Here is a 22668-nt window from a genome sequence, read left to right as displayed (position 1 = left end):
TGGGCTCGATCGCAGATCCCTGGAATTATGACCTGAGCTGAAGGCAGAGGCTTTAACCCACTGAGCCACCCAGGTGCCCCTATTTAGTTATTTTTAAAGCAGGCGCCATGCCCAACATGGGACTTGAATTCATGACCCTGAGATCAAGAGTCACGGCTCCACCCGCTGAGCCGGCTGGGCGCCCCAAAGTACAAACGTTTCGAATTTTGAGGAAGTCTGGCTATTTTCCCTCGGTGGCGCGTGCTCCACTTGTCCCGTGCACGAAACCACGGCCGGCCCCGCGCCACAGACACTTCGCCCTTTTCCCTCCTGAGAGCTTCAGGGCTGCGTCTGTCGCCCCGGTTAGATTCCGCTGGGTTCTGAGCCACTTCTGCGTGTGGGGTCCGGCTTCATCCTCCGTGTGTGGGACTCCAGCTGTGCCCGCGCCGCTGGCTCAGGCCGTCTTTGCCCCGGGGGTGGTCTCGGCATCCCCGTGGAAATCCGCGGGCCGTGACGTGCACGCCGACTTCGGGCTTCTCACAGACGTATTCGGGACCAGTTCCTGACGTCTCTGTCTGGCTTTACGGCAGGACCCCACCATCTCAGTGACTGCGGCTTCGCGGTCGGTTTTAAAACAGCGAAACGTGAGGGGCGCCCAGGGGGCTCAGTTGGTTCTGTGTCTGACTCGGTTTCGGCTTGGCTTGGCTCTCAGTCCCCCGTCAGCTTAGCTCACAGCCACCGTGTTCCTTTAAATCCCGCATAATCTTCCGCCGTGCACGGGCTGGTCACTCGTTCTGCTTGCCCGTCAGCTCGTTATCGCGCACTTACCGTCTGCCCGGCCTGGAGGGGAGCCCGTCGCCAGTGGAGCCCAGAAGGAGCGCGGGAAGAGGCCGGCGCTGGGTGGGCGAGGATCCCTACCCCGTCCTGGGCTCCTGAGCCTGCGGGTGTCACGGATACTCATTCAGGAACCAGATCGGACTCCAGCCCCAGCCTGGCCTCCAGTCGGAGCACCGGCCAAGGTGGATCCCAGCCTTGCCTCCAGGAAGCCCCCAGTCTGGGAAGGGCTGGAGACAGACCCTTGTCGTAACCAGCCGCACGTGGGTCCTTGCGGTGACAGTGGCAGCACGGCCTGTCCCATTCCTGTCCTCATCTCTCCTTACTCTGCTCCAAGCCCATGGGCCTCTGTACTGATTCCCCAACTCTTCAGGCATGGTCTTGCCCCAGGGCCTTTGCACTGGCTCTTCCTTCTGCCTGGGAGGCTCTGCTGGCTCTAGTATGGCGGGTCTTTCCCCATCTCCTTCCCTCATGCTTGGGGCTCAGGCGGGAGCCTGACTGCCTGGAATCACGTTCATCCAGTCCCACTGTTTCCTGGATAAGCTCAGGCCAGTGACCTGGCTGGTCTCTTGGAGCCCCGGCTTCCACATGAATGTAGGCAGCCATAGTGCCAACCTCACGTGGCTGTAGGGAGGGTTTGATGAACCACAGGGGGACCAGACTGGGCTGACCGCTTTGTTACCGTGTCTGTGTCCGTGCTACTTCCTGGCCGGTTGCTGGAGCTGACAGGAGCTTTTCATTTGGTGGCTCAGAGACACAAAGCAGGCTGTGCCCAGAGGCGCCTGCTCCCCCATTTGCCTCCTGAGCCGAGCCCTTAGTGCCCTGGGCCCAGACCTTGTCGGGACTCCCGGTGTCAGCACCGGGGAGAAGGGAGCAGGTGCTGGTGGCTGGGCACCGTACTGGGCACAGGCCTCCCTGGGCCGTAGCAGGGAAATAAGTCGTGACTCCTGCCTCGGGAGGCACCTAGCCTCTGAGAGAGCAGCCACTGCAGGACCGAAGGAATAAAGAGAAGGCTTGAACTGACCAGGGGTAGGAGTTACCATGGGGATGGAGATCGGCTCAGGGAGCCAGCTTCAGCCAGGCATGTGGGGAGGGTCTGTCTGAGGAGGACACTTTTGATCCAGACCTGAATGCTGAGATGGGGAAGAGCACCCCAACCAGAGAAGTGTGTGCAAAGGCCCTGGGGCAGGGCTGTGCCTGGCGCATGTGAGAAACAGTGAGGAAGCCATGTGGCAGGAGTGCAGTAAGGGGAGGAAAGGTGGAGGGGAGGGCTAGGAGGCCTCCCGCGTAGACACCCCCAACCCACTCTCCTCGTCTGTACTCAGGAGCCATGGGGAAACCCCACGTTTATCAGGTAGTAATTGCTCTGAAACAAATTACCCCAAAATGCAGTGGCTTTAGACACATTTAGTATCTCACAGTATCTGTGTGTCTGGAAGCTGGGGGTGGCCAAGCTGGAGGGCTCCAGTGCAGGGTCTCCAGTCACGGCATCTGTGTGTCTGGAAGCCGGGGGGCTCTGGTGTGGGGTCTCTGATCACGGCGTCTGTGTGTCAGGAGCCGGGGGTGGCCGAGCTGGGGGGCTCCAGCGTGGGGTCTTCAATCAGGTTGCAGATGAGCCTCCTGCCTCATCCGAAGGCTTGACCGAGGCTGGAGGAGCTGCTCCTGAGCTGCTCCCTCGTGTGGCAGGTGGCCTCGGTTTCCCAGGCTATTTACCTGTCCCCAGAGCAGGGTGGCCACTTGTCCCCTGGTGCCCAGTCCAAGAACAAGGGGACACGGCAGTGTCTGACCCATGTTGGGACTGACACGCTCTCGCTTCTGCCATACCCTGTTGGTGATGCCCACGGCTGCTGCAGAAGCACGTGGATGCCAGGGGCCTGGGCCCACCGGAGCCCGTCCTGGAGGCTGCTCCCCCCACCACGGGCAGCTCGCTTGGCTTCAGAGCCTCGCTCTCTCAGCTGCAGAGCGGGGCCGGCGCGGCCCTCTCCCCGCAGGCACGAGCCAGAGCTCGAGTTGAGCCGTCAGTGCACGCCTGACGCAGAGGGACCCTCGAGGTGCGGGGGCTCCTGTGGTAATCCTGGAGCCTGGCGGGCACTGGGGCCTGGTTCTAGCTTGGCTTGTGTCCACATCCTGGCCCCGCCCCGCCCAGCCTCCCTGTAAAACAGATCCGGCCCCCTAGGATTCTGGAAGCCTAGACCCACCATGCTGGGGAGATTGGCCCACGCTGGGAAGTTATTGTCAGGTCAGAAGAACACCCAGGTCCCCACCATCTCCCTAGAGCCCGCCCAGCAGACACCTGCACAGGTGACAAGACCCAGGCCGAGGGGCTTCTATCTGAGCAGCCCTGGCTTGCCTCGCTGGCTCCTGGCATTTTAGAATTCAAGTGCAGTGTTGCAGCCCAGCCCTGGCTTCCGGGGAGTAAAAATATATCTGGGAAGGAAACTGGGCCAAGAAACCTCACACGTTGGTCCTGAGACAGCGCGTGCTCTTCTGTCGGGCACCTGCTGGGGGTGGGGCTCGCTCCAGAGGCGCTCCTGCCCTCGGTGCTCAGATCTGCTCGTGCACAGGCCCCGCCTCCGGTGGAGGTCTGTGGTGGCATGTCCCGTGTTGGCCGCCCGGTGTCCCCTTGAGGAGCCCCACCCCCATGCCTCTGCAGGGTGCCGCTGGCTCCGGGGATGGGTGGGGACCCAGGCCTCAGGCTCCTGACCTGGAGGGCCCTGCCTGGGGATTTGACAGGGGACAGGCAGGCGCCCGCCTGGGAGGACAGCAGCACGGACAGGTGCGGGGGGCGGTCCTCAGGCCCCCAGGCGCAGCAAGACTTGAAGCTCACCACGCGTCTTAGGTCAGGGCTCGCAAGCTTTCTGCAAAGGGCCAGATGGTCTCGCTTCTAAGGGTTCGGTTCTGTCGTCCTTGTGCGGAAGCCGCTGTAGATATTCCCACATGAGTGGCCGTGGCCGCGTGTCAATAAAACTTTATTTATAAAACAGACGGTGGGTTATCCCTCCCGCTCTCTCTCTCAAATACAGCCTGAGCCTGGGTGGCTCAGTCAGTTTAGGGTCTGCCTTGGGCTCAGGTCCTGCTCTCAGCTCCTGGGATTAAGTCGCTAGGAATCCAGCTTGGCGTGTGTCCTCTCCACACATACCGTTGTGCTTCCAGCAGGGCCGGGCCGCCGTCCCAGCAGAAAACAGCGTAACGTGCCTCCTCTGAGCCTCAGCCTCCCTCTGAGAAAAGTGATGGGAGGCATTGCCCAGGACAGGCCTGGTGGGAAGCTCGTGGCCTTGCTGGGCCCTCAGCCTCTCATCAGGCGTCCAGCTTGGGTTGTACGTGAGAGCTCCGTCCCCCCCGCTCTCCCCTGAGGCTCGCAGCGGTGCTTGCCCTCCGCCTCCTCCTCTTCCTCGTAGCCCTCCAGGGTTTCTCACTCTGTGAAGCGGTCGGCTCTGTGCAAGGGAGCGGTACGGGAGTCACTGAGGGAGACCGGCGGGGGCGCAGGGAAGTGGCCCGTCCTCCGGAGCTCTCGGAGTCTCGGTGACACTGGGCAGTAACGGCTGCGTGCCACCAGTTGGCCGAAGGTGGCGCCGGCTCAGGGAGCGCACAGCCCGGAGTGTCTGTGCCTGGGGCAGGGGAGAGTGGTGTAGAGCTCTCCTGCCGGGCCCAGGACACAGGGTGGGGAGGGGGGTCACACGGTGACCTGATGGCTGCAGGGGACAGTGAACGGTGTCAGGAAGGAATTACAAATTTTCCCAGGCCGCGTGCTTGGGAGCACAGTCAAGAGCTGCAGCTGGTCCCTGAGGGTCTGGGAGAGCCGTAGGAGGGCTCTGCGAGGAAGTTTCTGGTGGCTCATGAGGACAGGTCAGCTCGGGTGGCCTTGAGCCAGCTGGGAGCTGGCGCTGGCTTGTGGAGAGGGTCCGCAGGGCCTCGGGTGCAGGCTCTGCCGCCTTGAATGGGCCCAGCCCTCTGAGCCTCAGTCTCCCCAGCTGGACAGTCGGCCAGGGAGCGCTGCCTCCCGGGAGGGTGAGAGGTTGGGGTGCAGCAGCCCAGCCCTGGGAATGTGTACACGCTGTCGCTCTGCCATGGGGGCAGCAGACAAAAGTCGAAGTAGACAGGCTAGTACACTTGGGTATGTTTATATCGTGACAGGTTTTACTACCTAGGGAGTACCGACCCCCCCCCTGCCGCGTCCTCCCCGCCCCCATGCCCCCCGCCCCCCCTCAGCGGCTCCAGAGTCCGTCCCGGCACTGCGGACACAGGGCTGGGTCATTCTGGGGGGCGTCCCGAGCACACTGGGGGCTGAGTGGCGTTCTGGAGCCAGGAGCCACGCCAGGAGCCTCCACGCCAGGAGCCCCCCCTAGCGTGACAACCATGGACGTCCCCAGATGGGGCGGGACTGCCCTGGGTGAGAGCCACCTTTATGTCACTCCCCCTCCCCGGTCACTGTCCCTGCCTCTGCTGGGTCCCCTCGGGTCCTTCACAGGAGATACTGGCCGATCTGTTTAACCTGCTGGGATCTCCTACAGGATGCTGTGCTTTTCCCGGTGCTGGAATCTGCTACTCAGCAGACAGACCCTCCGTAGCGCTTTGTCCCCGCGGCAGGGCCCGGCCAGCAGGAGGGGGTCGCAGTTCGCGATGAGCTAGTGAGGGAGACGGGAATGAACAGAATATTCTTTGGGAAGCTGCTTATTAGGGACAGTTTCTAATTCCTTCCTGACACCGTTCATCATTCCCGGGGGCTCAGAGTGAAAATGCAAACCCGCGGGCGAGAAGACCATGCCAGAGGACAAGAACAGTTCTGCGCGTCCCAAAGCCTTGGTCTGCGCTGCCCTCTCTGGCGAAGCTCTCGGCTGTTGCCTAGTCCTGCCGCTGCGAGGCCCCACGTGGCTGCCCAGCGCCGCGGCGGCTGTTCTCCTAGGGCTGCGGGCTCAGAGCCCGGATGGGTTTCCCTCATGCGCTGGGCACAGGGGAGCTGGAGAGCCACGTTTCCCCACGGTGTGTCCAGTCCTCGACAGAGACGTGGATTGGGGACGTCCCACATGCGGGACCCTGTTTTCTGCACTTGCTACCTCCACGCGCCATCCGGCGTGGTGCCCTGCCCTGGGTGCCCCTCCTCTGCAGCCCCTGTCTTGGTGAAGGGCCCGCTGTGCGCCTGACCCGGCCTCGGGCTCTGTGTCTTCCCCAGTCCTCTCCTCTTGAGCCGGGGATCTCCTCGTCCTGGCTGTCATCCCTCCGGGGTCCTTCCCAAAGCCATGCCCACCTCGTCTTCCCACTGTCCCCCGCCCAGCTCCACGCGACCTGTGCTTGCTGCGCTCAGACCATGTGCCAGGATTGGGTCTGGATGTGGGGTGAACGTCCGTCGGCAAGACGGTCCTGGTCTCTGCTCCACTTGGTAAGGAGCAGGGCAAGAGAGCAGTCAGCTTCCGACAGTGACCCGTGTCAGGAACCAAAAAGACAGGTGGGGCAGAGGGCGGGAGCGGACAGCCCCTCTAGGAGGCTGCACTCAAGCTGAGACCCGAGTGACGGAGGGCAGCAGCCAGCGGCAGGGAGATGGAGGGATAGGATAGCGCCTCCGGGCGGGGCACGGTCAGCACAAAGGCCCTGAGGCCGGTGGACGCAGGGATCCCGTGACAGCGCCCCGCACGTCCGAGTTCCGAGTTCCGGGTCGGCCGCTGTTTCCCACACGTTCACCCACATTCCTCAGGCAGAATCCACTCAAGAAACGCGTATCTCCTAAGTTTGAAAACACCAGGCCGCGCAGGTCAAAATTCACCTTTAACCTGGGGGAAAACTGCATGAGGAAAATTTCCAGCTGTTCGGAGAAGCTGAAAGAATGGGCCGGGGGGCGGGGGGCGCTCACTGCAAACCGCCCGGAGCCCAGCGTTGGCATGGCGCTGTGTCGACGTGATGCGTCCCCCCCTTACCTCCCGTCGCGCACCCGGACCCCCACACCCCCTCCCCGCTCTGGGGATTCGGTGCCCCTGGGGGACGTGTGTTCACAGGGAAGGGCCATCAGCATTCGGCAGATGAAAATTCACCCGAGCGTGAAACCAGGGCGAGGCCACGTGAAGAGCAGGGGTGGGTGCAAAGGGCGGGAACTCCCAAAGGCCGCCTCCCCCCCCCCCCGCCCCCCGCACTCCTGCCGCGGCCCACTCGGCTGGGGTTCGCGCCGACGGTTGGCCCTTCGGTTCTCCTGGACTTTCTAAAAGGTCGTCTTTCTTTCGGATCTCCGTTCCGTCTCTCTGCTTGTCCTGCCGTGCTGGCCGGCATCCCACGGCCGCGGCAGCTCCTGGCCGCACCCCTCCCCTTGCGGTGCACGTTGTGTGTTTGCCGTGGGTTTTCGCTTTCTTCTGCGTTTTCCCGTTCCTGTCCGTTTCTCTGGTTTCTCAGAGTTTTCGTACGTGAAACTCGGGTTGCATTTTGCTGAGTGGCTTTCTGGATTCTGAGATGGGATCGTAGGCTTTTCACTTTCGACCCCAGGGAGTGTCTTCGATCCCTGTTTCGCTGCCCCTAGGATGACGGCTGCAGAGTAAGATCACGACGTCGGTGGCGTCTGGCCCCTCTGGCCTCCGTGCGGGGGACGGCGTGACCGAGGCCGCTTGTCCGCTCACTCGCAGCACTGCCTGCCGGCGGGGGGGTGTCCGGAGAACGTTCCGGTTGGCGTGCATCGTTGGGCAGTGGTTTTGCAACTGAAGGGACTCGTTTCTGAGACGCGTTCACAGAACCGTGAAACTCACTCTCCTGGGGCGCCCGGGTGGCTCAGTCGCTTGAGCATCCGATTCCTGATTTGGATCAGGTCAAGATTTCAGGGACGTGGGATCGAGCCCCATGTGGGGCTCCACACTCAGCGGGGGTCCCCTTGAGGGTCTCTCTCCCTCTGCCCCTCCCCCAGCTCATGCGCACACTTGTTCTCTTTTTCTCCAAAATAAATAAATTCACCCTCTTAAAGGACACAATTCCGTGGGTGCTGCTGCATTAGCTATGTCGCGCCGTCACGACTGTCTAGTTCCAGAACATTCCATCACCCAAGAGGAGCCCGTCCCCATCAGCCATTCCTGTCCCCCAGCCCCTGTGAGCCCCTTTCCGTCCGTGGAGGAGCCTGGTCTGGGCGTGTCACGCGTGGACTCACACCCGCTGTGACCGTCTGCGTCTGGTTCCCACCCTGAGCGTCGTGGGCTTGGGGTCTGTCCCGGGGCAGCGCGGTGGGGGGGGGGTGCACCTCATTATTTGTAAGACGGAACAATCCAGCGTTTGAATATATTTAATGCTTTTTTTAATGTAAAGCATCGAAGTTGGACGGAGGAGTTAAAGTTCTATTTCTTTTTTCCATCCCCAAAGAAGCCCTTGGCAGTAGATCCTCATATCCCTTCTAGAAACGCTCTCCGCGTGTCAGTGGGTGCCCGTGTCCGTCAGCCGTGGCCGCACCGCAGACTGCGCAGAGCTCAGTGCTGGAGAAGAAAGCTGCCAGTCCGCTTGGGATCGTGCCCCTGGGCCGGCCGCGCCCGGGCTCGGTCACGCAGCCGTGGTCAGCAGGCCCCCCAAGACCCAGCAGGCTCCCGCACCCTGGTCCCAGCCCTCAGCTGGGGGCAGCCTGCCTCTCCACGTGGGGTCTCCAGTCTCTGGGCGTCAGGGGCTCAGGGATCGTAGAGGGCAGAATCGGAGGCCGCCGGCCTTCCCTGCGCCCCACGGTTCCTTGTGAAGCACAGAGTCTCTCGTGGCTGCAGAGAACCGGCTGTCCTCACCCGACCCCGGGAGCCTTTCTTCCTGTTCAGAGAGAGGATTTGCAAGCGTGACTCGTGAGCGTCCTGGCCAGCCGAGGCTGCCCAGGACTGAGGGTTGGCACTGCCCCCTGGGGTTCCCAGCCTCCCCACACCTCCCCACGGGGCCCCGCTCTGCAGGCCTGTGCCACGGGAGGCCTGAGGCAGCCCGATGGTTCCAGCTGATCAGGGACGAATTTGCGGCTGGGCTTCCTGGCTTCTCGGGGCTGCTGGCCCTGCCTGCCTTGTCCTTGTGCTCTCTCGGTGGCTCTGAGTCACGCAGAGCCGGCACCCTTCCTGGGCAGGGAGGGGCACATCCCCTGCATGGAGCCGCCAGACCTCATGCCTGCCCACCTGCCGCCCGCGTCCTGCAGAGACTCTGCACTCGAGAGCTCTGAAGGTGTCTGTCGGGGGTGACCGAGCAGACCAGGTCTCCCTTTGGTGGGAGGTACATAACACGGAGGTACTGGGTGCTGCTCTGTGTCTGGGAGACAGAGAAAGCCAAGGAGGTGAGGAGAGTGACCTCAGAGGGGCTGTTTTGGGCGAAGTGGTTGGGGGACAGCTCGGAGGGGGTAACATTTGAGTCTTGGATGAAGCAAGTTAGCAAACCCTACAAGTGTCTTGGGAGTGGTGTTTGGGGGAGGAGCAAACTGTGCAAAGGCCCTGGGGCAGGACCCAGGCATGTCAGAGGAAGAGTGAGGAGGCCTGTATGGCTGGAGCAGAGTTGGGGAGAGGGAGGAATGGAGGGCAGGGGAGGAGATGGGACAGGTCACGCGGGGCTTGGGGACCCCAGGGAGGACTTGGGGTTTTGCCCCAGGGTGGTGGGAGCCCTAGAGGGCTGTGAGCAGGGGAGGGAGGGACCTGACTCGGGGGCTCCCGGGTGCCTTCTGTCTGTCTGTCCATCCATCCATCTGTCAGTCAGTCAACAAACATTAGTAGGTACCTGCTCAGGGCAGGTCACCCCCTCACCTTGAACTCTCTGGGCCTGGCTGCCCCCTGCCTTCTGCCCGGCAGCTGGGAAGCCATGTCCCAAGGCAGGTCTTGGCCCAGCCTGGCCCTTTCTCCCTCCCCAGGCTATTTTTAAAACTTAATTTCCTCAAAATGGGGTGGCTCGTTGGGAAGAGAACGGGTCTTGTCTCGGGCTGGGAGGAGCTCCTGTTGCCTGCCGTGCCTGGCCTGGCTGGCGGGAGCATGGCTGGGCCGCGGGGCCTCCCCAGCCCGCCTGCCCAGAGCAGCCACCGCCCTCTGAAGGTGGGGACCCTGGGTGTGAAGCAGGTGACCCTGAGGCATCCCCAGGTGAGGCCGACCCGGGCAGGACTTCTTGACAGACGCTGGGGCTGGCGTGGCCTGGATGTGCAGGGGAGCCGCCAGGCCGCCCTGACAAGCTGGGAGAACTCAGGGGCAGGGGAAATGGCTTGGGGGGGGCCTGGACCACCCAGGCAGAGAGCCCCAGGGTCAAGGGCTGGGGGCTGCAGATGTCACAGGTGGGCACGGTTGGTTGGGCTCCAGGGCCCAGAGCCCCCAGGCTGGCCAGGAAGGGGAGGGGACTGCAGGGGCCCCCAAGCCATGTCCAGAATGTTCTGCGTGCTCTACCTCTGGCCTCAGTCCTTCTCTCTTCCTCCTCCCCCCACACCCCAGATGTAAAACCAACAAATAACAAGTCAGCTTTCTAGCACCTTCCATTGCCTGCTTGTCTTTGACCAAGCCTCAGGATAGGCCCAGGCTCATTCCTGAGTCTAGGGCGCCCAGGCTGGGAGTCCCACACCCACACTGGCCTGCAGGTGGGCACTTGGGGCCTTGGGCAAGTGACCAGCCTCGGTCTGTCGGCTTTGACCTCTGGCTAGGGTGGCCCCTGGTGGTCCCTGCGACCATGACCCTGATATCGGCCAGTCACCCACCTAGCCTGTTCCTCTGGACCATCGCCAGCATCTGGCCGAGACCCAGGGCAGTGGTGGTTCCGTCCCCCCCACCCTGCCTGCCCCAGGCTTACCCCAGGTTCAGGGTCCTCTTGGGTTCGTTTTTTCTATAAGTATCATTCATAAACCATAATTCATACTTTTAAGCTTACAGTTTAGTTTTTAGTGTATTCACAATGCCGTGCAGCTGACCACACTGATTCTAGAACATTCTCATTCCCCAAAGGGGATCAGCAGTCACTCCCCTGCCCCCAGCCTCTGGCCCGACCTGGTGTTAGAAGTGGAGGGGCCCCTCCTGTGCTGGGGGGAGACCTGGCCCGGGGTGCCTCCCCCAATGTCCGCTCCCGGCCGGCCTCGTCCACCTCCCACTGGTGGGACCGCGCCCCGCCTTGTGTCCAGCCTGGCCCTGCCCTGAGCTCTGGACTTGGGGGTCCGGCTGGTCTCACACAGCTCAGCCGCGGGCACCTGACCGCGGGCACCTGACCGTCCCCACGCCCGCTCCGGCCTCGACGTGCGTCTCACTGAGGCCGCCCTGCCCTGTTCGTCACTTCGGCCGGAGTCGTGGGCTCTCAACTCGCTGGTTTCTTCACTTTGCCTCCAGTGAGCAGAGCCCGTCCGCCCTGGCTTCCCACCTGCCGAATCTGCCCACCCCTCTCTCTCCCGCCTCCACCTGGCGGGGCCCATGGTCTCCCACCCGGACCAGAACCGCCAGAACCTTCCCTCCACCCTGGTTCCCGGCTTCTGCCTTCACCCTCCGCCCCCAACCCCGCCCAGTCCATCTTCCCCGCAGCGGCCAGCAGAGGGCGCCCGCGAGCAGTCGAGTCAGGTCCTTCCGTCCTCTGCCCACAGCCCTCCAGGGCTCCCACCTCCCTGGGGGAAAGGCCCAAGTCCTCCCTGGGCGACCTGACCCCTCCTCCCACGTCATCCTCCTGGCTCTCACTCCACCGTCCCGGCCCTTCTCCTGCCCCCACCCCCACTGGGAGCCCTTGAGCGTGTCTGTCCTGGTTGCCCCCTGCCTTCCTGCCAGCTGGACCCGTAGTAGACCCCCAGGGTTAGGAGCGTCTGTTCCAGCTGTGACACGTCAGCGCAGCTGGGTCGGAACCACACACGCTGACTAGCACACACTGGAGGTCGCAAGCCTGAAATGGTCTCACAGGCTGAAACCACGGTGCGGGCAGGGCTGGTCCCCCCTGGGGTCCCAGGGAGACCCGGCTCCTGCCTCCTCCAGGCCCACGCCCCCCCCCCCCCCCCCCCCCCCGGCCCCCCCCCCCCCCCCCCATCCACCCCGCCGGCAGCACCGGGTCTGCCTGTCTCTGGGGCCCCCACTCTCTGCCTCCCTCTCGTGAGGACACCAGGCCTCCTGGGAACCCAGGGTCACCTCCGGGGCCTTGACTTGCCCCCCTCCCCCGCAAAGCCCGTTATCTGTGGGGAGCGGCCGTCCGCACTCCTTGAACAGATAGTCCTCAGCAGAAGCCCGCATGCCCAGCGAGGATGCTAAGGCTCGGAGAGGTCAGCGGGTGGCTTCACAGGGAGCCGGGATGAGAGGGAAGGGTCTGGACAGACAAACGTACCCGCACCCTCACTGTGAGCCTCTCCCTGTGGCGAGCAGCTCTCCCCAGGGACTGTGTGGACAGGAGCTGACCCCATGGATTACCTGATATCCCCGTGGCCTGAGTGGGGAGCTCCCACCCGTGGGTGTAGACAGCACTGTGCCAACTCAGCGAGTCGCTTGCCACTGGGGACCTGATGTCTTCGGGGTCGGTGCCCACTTCCCACCTTGCATCCACGCGTCCCTCTGTAGGGGCCCGGGGAGCTGAGCGAGGCCGCAGGCACCTGTGTGCAGCAAAGGCAGGGCAGGCCGCCCCTTCTCCGGGCTGAAGCCTCTCCCTTCTCTCCCGCAGGCTTGGCCCAGAAGAAGATGGCCCCGACGGAGGTGAGTGTGCTGTGGCTCTGGGCAGCTCACTGTGCCTCCCTGGGTCCCTCCCTGAGTCTGGCCAGTGTCTTGAGTTTCAGGGAGGGGAGTGGGTGGGACCCGGCCCAGACAGCGAGGGACAGAGGGACAGGAGACCGGAGGCGGAGAGGTGGTGGGCAGGAAGCGGGACAAGTGTGTGCCATGGGCTGCCCTCGGCTGGGGTAGTGCCGGTGGGGGGTCAGCACTGTCCCTGGTGCTGAAAGGAGCCTGTGGGAGCGTGTCTGTGAGTCCTGCGTTCCCGGAGCCGCCCAGGATGTGCCCCGGTGTGGCATCCCGGTGCCTGCGCCCCGGCCGCCGCCGAGCCCTAGACCTCCATGTCCCCTAGATGCCACCTGGCACGTGGGGTCCTTGTGGGGAGGGCTTTCCTGGAGGGAGCAGCTACAGGGCAGTGGGGAGCTGGTGAGGGCGTGCGCCTTCCCATCGCTGAGGAGAGCCCACCCCCTGGTGGCCGGCATGCAGAATACAGGCCGTGGAACTGAGGGGCGAAGGTGGGGGTTGGGGGGGTGTGTGCGGTGGTGGGGGTGGTTGGCATTAGTGGGGCTGCCCAGACCCTGGCGTGGGGCAGCGGGGCTGTGCGGGTCAGGTGGGTCTGAGCACTGTCAGCTGGGGGCCGGACGGGCAGATGGGCCCTGTGGATGGCGCAGATGCACGGGGCATGTCAACGTCTGTGACACTCCAGCCTCTGGACTGGAGGGCCACCAGCTCCCTCTGCTGGCCAACCCGGGCCTTGAGCCTGGGCCCCTGCCACCCCTCTCCTCTGGGGAGTCGCTCACAAAGAACCTTGTCATGCCTGCCGTGGCTGTCCCCGTAGGAGGCCCAGGCCGGTGGGACCTCTCCCCTCAGTTCACAGCCATTCCACCCCAGGGGTCTCAGCTGGGCGACTCCGCCCTAGGGGATACTGTGATGTCTGGGGACATCTGCGCTTGTTGGGACAGGGAAGGCTGCCCTGAGGGGTGGGGCCTTTGGGAATGACCCGGCCCAGTGCCAGCCCCTGAAGCCAGGCTGCTGCCCCCCCCCCGTGCACGCGGAAGGGCTGGGGTTGCCGATCTTCCTGCTTTTCTCGAGGAGCTGGAAGTCGCCGGTCTGGGTGTGGGCCCTTCTGGATGTGCAGGGTTGGGCGGTGTGGCCCCTGCGGGTGACAGCCTGCCCACAGCAGCCTCCGCACCACATGCCTGGTGAGGACACTGACTCAGCCCGTCTGGTCAGGATTTCCAGGGCACACTGGCCCGGCGGCGCCTCCTTTGCTGATTTCCTGCTTCCTCTTCTCCAGGCCCCACTGATGACTGGACAGCCGGGTCCCGGCCACGGGAAGAAGCTGGGTCATCGGGGCGTGGACGCCTCTGGCGAAACCACCTACAAGAAGGTTCCCTTCTGCCCTCTGCTGGTTGGGGGGGGACTCCCAGCCGTCCCGGGGCTCCCACACAGGGTCAGGGATGCTCCGTGCCCGTGTCCAGCTGGAGGCAGATGCTCTCGGGACAGGCCCCTCCGCGCAGGCCCCTGGTCCCGGTGAGGTCCTTGCTGCCTGTCACGGATATCACAGGCGTCACCGGCAGCCCTATCTGAGCCTCCGGCCCCTCTGGGCCTGCCGGCTTGTTGGGGGAAGGGGGAAATGCAGTTCTTCCTTCCCCCGGAAAGCGAGGCTGAGCTGATGGGAAGCCCGTGGGACGCCAGGCCAGGCGGGGCCCAGGGAGCATTCCTAACGGAGCAGCCAGCCGAGAGGTCATGAGGGCAGCACAAAGTTCGATGGTTTCTAGCGTGTTCTCAGTGTGTCCAGCTGTCACCACAGTCAGTTCCAGAAGATTTCCGTGATCCGTGAGCCCAGACTCACCCCTGCCCCATGACCTGTCGCTCCTTTCGCCTACTTCTCAAGTCTGGGCAGGTTTCAGCCCAGGCGCCTGGGTCACATAATGCCAGCAGCCCCAGATGGCCAGGACCGCCATCTCCACACCCAGCTGTGGGTGGGGAAACTGAGGCACATAGCAGAGTGTTGCTGGCCCAGCGCGACAGTGCTAATCACCGGGAGAGTGGGTAGAAGGACCCCGGGTTGCAGACATGAAGTCTGGCTGTCATCGGGCACATTTATGTGCCCCCCACAAAGAAAATCCTGACGGTAGACCCCAGCTGAGTCGGGACAGTTTTGAGAAGTTGGAACCTTCTAGAACCTTGATGGGAAATGGGCCTTGGGGCCGCATGAGGTGGTATTGGAGTCTCAACCAGGCCACCTCCTTGCTGTGTAGTCGTGTGAGCTCAGGGACAGCCCAGAGGTTAGCGCGTCTGTGACACATACTGGGCAGGGGCCCCGATCTCCTGCCCTGGGGTCTGTCACCCTGGGGGCCGAGGGTCTTGATGCAGTGGGGTTTTCCCGCAGACCACCTCGTCCACCCTGAAGGGAGCCATCCAGCTGGGCATCGGCTACACCGTGGGCAATCTGAGCTCCAAGCCAGAGCGCGACGTGCTCATGCAGGACTTCTACGTCGTGGAGAGCATCTTCTTCCCCAGGTAGGCCCAGGCCCCGTGCCGGGGAGCGGCGGTCGGGTGCGGAGCGGCCATCGGGTGCTCCACAGCCTTGCTGCTCTCCGCACTCCCTCTCTGTGGGGAAGAGCTCGGGCCTCTCCTGCCATCTTCTTGGCTTGGAGGTCGGACTCCGTATGTCATGCTCTTAGCTCTCTGCTGAATCAGAGAGATGCAGCGTAACAGCGATTTTAAGAAAACAGGAAAAGAAAACATAAAGTTTCTTTTTTTCTCACGTGAAGTACACTGCCGGGCGGTGCAGGGCTGTGAGGCGGCTCCCCGGTGTTGGGGTCCTCTGTCCCCTCTAGGGGTCTTCCATTCTCATGTGCAGCTTTTCCAGCCAGTGTTGCCAGGTGGCCGCCTGGGATCCTGCCATCACGCCTGCGTTCCACCTGCAGGAGGGAAGGGAGACTGGGAGCACAGGACCTCTGGGGCAGGGCCTGGAAATGACATGTGTTGTTTCTGCCCCACCCGTGGCATTGGCTGAGCAGTCACGAGAGGCTGGCAGTGGACTTAGCACGGGAGGGAGTGGATACCGGATGCTGCCCCAGACCGGCCACGCCCTTTGGCCCCAGGGGAGCTCTGTGCTGGTTGCTGGGTCGCACACTGGGAGGCCTCAGGCGCTGCTCTGGGCCGGGCAGTGGGAGAGGTGCCCGCAGCGTCCCTGTCCCTCACCAGCCTCCCTTCTTGCTCCACAGCGAAGGCAGCAACCTCACCCCCGCCCACCACTTCCAGGACTTCAGGTTCAAGACCTACGCCCCCGTCGCCTTCCGCTATTTCCGGGAGCTCTTTGGGATCCGACCTGACGATTACTTGGTGAGAGCCGTGGTCAGCCCGCTGCTGCCGTGCCACAAGTTCTGAGAGGCACGAGACACGTGTGTCTGTTACCTCGTGGTTTCCGTGGCTCGAGAATTTGGGTGCAGCTCGCCACACTTTGCCCAGTGTGGCGGTGGAGGGTAGGCTGGGGCCAGAGACTCAGAAGGACCAGCCTGGGGGATGGTCAGCTTCCAAGCCCATGTCTTGGGGGACCCTGTTCCTCGCCCACTGACTGGGGCCTGTTCCTCAGAGCACGAGCGACAGGACTGTCCTGTCACCCCGGCCATATCACAGGTCCTGCCTCCCTTTGAGGGGAGGTAGGTCGCGGGGACCAGCTCAGCATGTGCCCCCAGTTCTGGTGTGGTTTCAGTCTCTTAGATGAGAAAAATGGAAACGTAGGCCCTACCCTTTGAGCTCACACGCACAAGTGGGGCTCTTGGAAGTTACAGGGCGTGTGTAGACGGAGACCAGTCTGCACTTCCGTTGTTCGGCGACTGTCTTCCGGAAACCTCCGCCCCTGCACGGGAGCAGGGCCTTAGCCGCCTGGTCTGCTCTGCCCAGTCCCCCCACCATCTGCCGTCCCTGGGGCCATGGTCTTGCTGATTCTCCCTGGTGGTGACTCGTTTCCCTGTGTGCTGGCACGACCTCGGCTGCGTGCTCCCGCTGGGTTCTTGGTCCACGGGAACCTGTGCCCTCAGCCATGACCATGTCCTTCCACGGGGGACCAGCCCTCATTCCAGCCAGGGGTTTTCCAGCTGTCCTGCTGTCCAGTTGCCAAGGTCAAGGTCCAGTCCTCAGACCACAGCGTCCATGGCAGGCTCCATGGCTTCCCCCTCTGACCTTGCCTGTGGTCCCGCAACCTTATCGGAGGGAGAACAGCCTGATGGTTCTAGAGTGGAAGTGACCCTAGATTTTGGGTCTCAGGGGTAGAGCGAAGGCCCACGGCATTAGTCGTGCCAGCAACGGGATGGCCTGGGGCCCTTTAGCAGCGTGCAGACACCAGCTGGCGGGTGCTGGCCCCAGAGTGGACACACGAAGGCAGCCGAGGTCCTGTCTTGGCCTCGAGTGGGTACTCAGCAGGTGTCCTCTGTCCTCTTTAAGACCTGCCCTGCTGCTGTGACGGGGTGACGAGGGCCCCTGGAACCGAGAGGCCCTCCTGCGGTGGGGCTGGGGAGCTTGGACGCGGCCGGATCGTCCCTGCCTGTCAGCTCTGCCCCCTCGGGGTTCCTGTGTCTTCTCGAGGGGCTCCCGGGGGCAACAGGCACTGCCTTGGCTCTAGAGACTTCTGGGGCCACCGTTGCTGCAAGTTTCGTGGGGTCCTGAGTTTCGTGGGGGCATGCCCACTGTCCCTGTTTGTGAGAGCCCTGTGCTGCCCCATGTTAGCTTTAGCTAGGGAAAGCAGGGGGGAGCCGGGGGAGGGGGCATGGGTAGTCAATCAGCCTTGGGCCCCAGGTGCCCCCCTGGGCTCTGAGGGAGAAGGGGGCACATCTGGGGTCACCACCCTGGCGGATGGTGACCTGGCTGGAAGATCTGTGCATGTCACCCTGGCAGCCTGGGCCTGACCCCATGCGCAGACCAGGGACACTCCCTGAGGGCAGCTGCTCTTAGCCACATGGTTCTAGAACATTCTCTGCTCCTAGACTTCTGTACAAAGTGCACAATCCCCTTCCCCTACTCGTTTCTCCCCGCACTTCCCCTCTCCTGTTAGCTGGGGTCGGCTGCAGTGCCTTTGGGGTAGCCATGGGCTCCAGAGGCTGGACACCAGCCCCTGTGGGGTCCCTGCCTGCCCCTCGCTGCGGTCCTAGGAGCAGGTGGGAGCTGAGGACGGAGCGCACGGGCAGCCGGGCGTGGGCCTCTGTGATTCCGTGGGGATTGGTGGCTTGTGGCTGTGGGTGGGCAGGACTTGCGGCCCCCCTGGGGAGGGGGCGTCCCCGCTTCTCAGCTGTGTCCCGCCCCCTGCCGCCATCTGCCAGCCCCCGTGTTATACTTCACCGAGGAGGACTGGCACCCTCCGCCCAATGGGGAACATGCTGTGGCCTCTTCCGTGCTGTACACCGGTGGTACTCAGGCCTTGGGGGGGGCTCAAGGGACAGAAACTCACCACAAAAACCTTAGTCCTGAAAAGCTGTTCATGGACTCACTAGCTGGAAAGGCTCGGGGAGAACAGCCTGTAGGACCTAGCCTTCTAGCTGGGCTGGACACTGTCCTAGGTGCTGGGGACCCTCCGCGATCAGAACCCTTAGAAATCCCTGCGTCCAAGAATGTCCTGCCGGTGGGGAGGATGTGTGGGGCTGCTGGGCAGCAAACCCGGGGGTGAAGCAGATGTCGGTGGGAAGAGAGGTAGGGGTGCCAGGTGCCAGGGGGCTGCACCCCGAGACAAAGGTTCCCCTTTTCTCTGCTGTTCTGGTGCGTGGTCTCCGTACTCAAGGTCACTTCCTGAGCCAGCATGGTGACTGGGGTTCCAGCTCTCACATCAGCATTCCAGGTGGAAATAGATGGGATGGAGGGAAGGGTACAAACCCGAGGTGCCCCAGCTCTAGTCCCCCACTCAGGGAGCCTTCCCTGATCCCCACTCAGAAGCTCCCATAGGCAGCTCCTGAGCCTGAGTCGACGGGCTGTGGCCTTACCTAGCTGCGGGGGAGGTTGGGGAGGGAGTTTTGGCCAGATGTGTCAGCCCCCAACATACCCGGGAGTCTGTTGTTCACAGGAGAGGGACTGGGCCCTAGGAGATCAGCACCCAGGCTGCCGGTCAGCCCGGGGTTCGAATCTGTGCTGTGTGGCCTCGGGCACGTCAGTCTCCCTCTCTGAGCCTATTTCTTCATCTGTAAAAGGAGGCTGACACAGGGACCTGTTCCAGAGTTGTCCACTAGCCGCTGGGCCCGTGGGGTGTCAGCGACCCACCTGCCCACTCCCTGCCCCCCCAGTACTCGCTGTGCAACGAGCCACTGATCGAGCTGTCCAACCCTGGTGCCAGCGGCTCCTTGTTCTACGTCACCAGCGACGACGAGTTCATCATCAAGACGGTGATGCACAAGGAGGCCGAGTTCCTGCAGAAGCTGCTGCCCGGCTACTACATGGTGAGCGGCCCTTCCCTCGCTGCTCTCTGGCACGGGGCGGGGGGGGGCCCGGCTGTCCCCGGGGCACGCCCACCCTCCTCCTAGGCTCGGGAAGCCTTGCTGGGCCACTGAGCCTCGCCCTCAGGACCCCCTCACGCGGCCCCCCTCCCCAGACACGGCAGGCAGGAATGGCCATCCAGGCCCGCGGGGCCTTCCCTGAGAGCCGGGTGGGGTGCAGGGGGCTGGGGGCTGGGCACCCGCTCCACCCTCGCTCCCCAGGCCCCCCCAACCCCCCACCAGCCCTGAGTCACAGATCCCAGAAATCATGTCTCGTGGGGCTCCTGGAGCTGGTGACTCAGGCGTGGGGGAGGGGGGCCGGGCCACCAGCTGGCATGTCACAAAGGCCCAGCTGCTGGGGTGCGTCCTGTTCCCCATGTGACTCACAAGCTGGAAGGGCTCCACGGACCCCCGGGCGGAGGTGGACATGGGAGCCGGGGTCCTGCTGCCGGCACAGATGGGGGTGGGCTCCGCCTGAGTGCCCACCTGCCCTGCTGGGCCTTCCCGGGCAGCTCTGCGTGGACTGTGTGCCATCTGCGCCTGGGGGTCTCGTCTGGGGCACGTGATGCTGGGGTGGGCCCCCGGCTCCCCTAGGTTGGGGGTCGGCAGGCTTCCCGTAAAGAGCCGATCAACCTCTCCTGTCCCAGCTCTGCCCGTTACTGCAGCGGGAGGGCCCCCGAGGGCCTCGAGGGAGCAGCCCGGGGTGGCCCGGCGCCCGTGACCTTCACTTGTGAGCTTCAGGGAAACCTCAAATCCCAAGACGCTAGTTTTCTGTTCTTCACCCCCCAGTGTTTTATAACACAAAGCCGTTAGCTTGCGGCGGGAGAACAAGCAGGTGTTTGGACTCGGCCTTCCCCCTGGAGTTTGCCGATCCTTGCCCTGGATGGCGCCCAGAGGCAGGGCCCGCCTGTCACCCCAGGGTGGGCAAGTGGGACAGCTGGTCTGGCCCTGACACCCCGGCCGGGGGCCCTCCTGGAGCCTCTCGTCTGGGAGACACAGATCCCGGCACACGTCTGGACGCAGGGAGGGCCGAGGGACGGGCTGGCCCGGGGCCCAGGTGGTCAGGGCGGGCTTCCTGGGGCGGCTCCCAGGCCCCTGCTTTCCTCAGACCCTGCCCCTCCCCCGCCCCCAGAACCTCAACCAGAACCCGAGGACGCTGCTGCCCAAGTTTTACGGGCTGTACTGTGTGCAGTCGGGCGGCAAGAACATCCGCGTGGTGGTCATGAACAACGTCCTGCCGCGGGTCGTCAAGATGCACCTCAAGTTCGACCTCAAGGGCTCCACGTACAAGCGGCGAGCCAGCAAGAAGGAGAAGGAGAAGACCCTCCCCACCTACAAGGACCTGGACTTCATCCAGGACATGCCCGAGGGGCTGCTGCTCGACGCCGACACCTTCTCCGCGCTCGTCAAGACGCTGCAGCGGGACTGCCTGGTGAGGCCGTGGGGCTCGCCTCTGCAGGGCTGGGGCGCGGGGCGGGCCCTCGGCCTCCAGCCTCCGTGGTCCCCTCCGGGACACGGGGACGCTGGATGAGCGGCCGCCGCGTGAGCACCTGTAGGCGGGTCCTTGTGGTCTCCTCCACCCCGGCAGCCCGGAGGGCATCGTGCCTGCGGCTCTAAAGATGAGGGGCATCCCGGGCCTTCCAGAGCCTTCTGCGGCATCCCTGGCCCCTCGGCCCATCACTGCTGGCCCCCAGGCCTTTTTGAAAACTGTGCCCGGTCTCCCCAGACGACCCCCCAGACTTCTCTGGACCTGCTTCCCTGTGTCCAGGTGTCAGAGCCCTTGGGGCCAGGAGGGGTCCCGGGCTCCCCCGCTGTCCCCGGGCAGGCCAGAGCTCTGACAGGAGGAAGGAAACACCCAGTCCCGACTCGGAGAGGTGGCCCCCCAGGTGCCCTCCACCCTGCACGTGGCCCGGCCCTGCCCCCTTGGTCTTCTCACCAAGTGTGAGTCGGGGGTCAGGACAGGCCCCCGTGTGGCTGTGGGATGGGGCGGGCACAGACCCAGATGCAGCTTGGGACCACACGGAGCCGGGTGTGGGGAGGGGAAGGGGAGCGTGACCTCCTGACCCCCCTCCGGCAGGTGCTGGAGAGCTTCAAGATCATGGACTACAGTCTGCTCCTGGGCGTGCACAACATCGACCAGCAGGAGCGGGAGCGGCAGGCCGAGGGCGCCCAGAGCAGCGCGGACGAGAAGCGGCCGCTGGGCCAGAAGGCGCTCTACTCCACGGCCATGGAGTCCATCCAGGGCGGGGCCGCGCGGGGCGAGGCCATCGAGTCCGACGACACGTAGGTGGTGGGGCAGGAGGCGGGCGGGGGTTGGGGGATCTGGCCCGGAGGGCGAGACCATCTGCAGCCGGTTCCTGGTCTGCGCTGGGACCCCCCGGGGGTCTCACGGGTGGACACACAGACACCCGGCTGTGTGACAACCAGGGCCTTCCAGATGAATCTGCCAGTGGATGGAGGCCATTGGCCATCTGTAGGGGGACACGGGCCCCTCCACATTCTGGAGCCCCGAGCGGGTTCAGACACCACTGTCTGCAGCAGACAATGTTGAAGGTTGTGGCGCTGGGGACCAGGATGCCAGGCCCAGAGTCCCTGGGACAACAGGCCACTGTGAAGGAGGGCGAGGTGATAGGCTCAGAGGCAGCGGGCTGACCCGGTCCTGCCGCGGGGGCTCGAGGCTTGGTGGGGAGACAGCGGGCTGACCCGGTCCTGCCGCGGGGGCCCGGGGCTTGGTGGGGAGACAGACTCGTGGATGCCCCACGCACCCTCCCGGCCCTGTGGACACTGGGCGGGGTTGTTCTGTATGGGGGGGGGTCCTGGGCCCTGGGGGCACTGAGCAAGCAGTATCCCCGGCCCTCACCCACCTGGTGCCAGGAGGCCCCCCTCAAGTCATGAGGACCACGGACGTACCGGGACACCACCCGGAGCTCATGGAAGGTGGTCTGGGTGGGAACTGCGGCCATGGTCAGGTTCGAGGTTGGCTTCTTGTCTCTGTGCATTGAACTGCTGGGAACCAATCCGGGGTGGGGGGCCTGAGGGGGGAAGGCGCCTCACCCCCCATCATCAGCTGGGGAAGCGGGGGTTCGGAGGCAGAAGCAGAAGCAGATGTCCTGGTGCACAGCCGGGGGGTGGGGGCTGCCACTCTAGGCCAGCCGTGGTGGGGGCGGGTGGGGAGCAGGCGCCAGCCCCCCACGGGGCCAGCCTGGTGGGGAGCTGCCAAGTCCTCGAGGGCTGGCCCGACCTCCCGCCGTCTCGGTGTTTGTAGGGTCTGCGCAGGGCCCGGCAGGGGCTGGCGGGGTGCGCAGGTGAGCTCACCAGGGCGTGCAGTGCCGTGAGAGGGGCCTGCGGGGCCTGAGCCTGGCGGGTCGTTGGTGACCTGAGGACAGTCATTGCCTTGTGTGACCTCACTAACTGCTCTGGGCTGGGAATGGGGGAGCCGAGTGAAACCACTAACCCCCCAGATGGCACCCAGAAGCCCTGGGGGTCCTGCCTGGGCTGAGCGTGCGTGTGCGTGTGCATGGGTGTGCGTGCGCGTGGGGGGGGCGGGGCCGGCCTGTCCGCAGCCTCCCGCTGACGGTGGCCGGTCTGAGAGGAGGGGAGATTGGCCGGTTCCAGCAGGGCAGCCCCCACAGGGAGCGAGTGGGCTGGGGGGGGGGGGGGGGTGAATGTGCTTCCCCCGCAGGATGGGCGGCATTCCCGCCGTGAACGGCCGCGGGGAGCGTCTGCTGCTGCATATCGGCATCATCGACATTCTGCAGTCCTACAGGTGCCAACCGCCCCCCCCC

The 22668-nt window shown here is 64.2% G+C and overlaps 1 protein-coding gene across 4 annotated transcripts in view; it reads left to right on the top strand.

The window, feature by feature from the left end:
* PIP5K1C (phosphatidylinositol-4-phosphate 5-kinase type 1 gamma) overlaps nucleotides 1-22668 on the top strand; it is a 47132-nt gene that overhangs the window by 9062 nt on the left and 15402 nt on the right. For 3 of the 4 annotated variants that reach the window (XM_059388639.1, XM_059388642.1, XM_059388641.1), the window contains exons 2-9: nucleotides 12373-12404; nucleotides 13714-13806; nucleotides 14812-14942; nucleotides 15653-15770; nucleotides 18695-18847; nucleotides 20016-20315; nucleotides 20961-21166; nucleotides 22566-22649. In XM_059388639.1, the coding sequence (XP_059244622.1) occupies nucleotides 12373-12404; nucleotides 13714-13806; nucleotides 14812-14942; nucleotides 15653-15770; nucleotides 18695-18847; nucleotides 20016-20315; nucleotides 20961-21166; nucleotides 22566-22649 (1117 nt within the window). The remainder of the gene's footprint in view (nucleotides 1-12372; nucleotides 12405-13713; nucleotides 13807-14811; nucleotides 14943-15652; nucleotides 15771-18694; nucleotides 18848-20015; nucleotides 20316-20960; nucleotides 21167-22565; nucleotides 22650-22668) is intronic. The other variant, XM_059388640.1, reaches the window with a different exon arrangement.

Source organism: Mustela nigripes, chromosome 2 (assembly GCF_022355385.1).
Source record: "Mustela nigripes isolate SB6536 chromosome 2, MUSNIG.SB6536, whole genome shotgun sequence".
Lineage (NCBI taxonomy): Eukaryota > Metazoa > Chordata > Mammalia > Carnivora > Mustelidae > Mustela > Mustela nigripes.
This window is presented reverse-complemented; position numbering and strand designations above follow the sequence as displayed.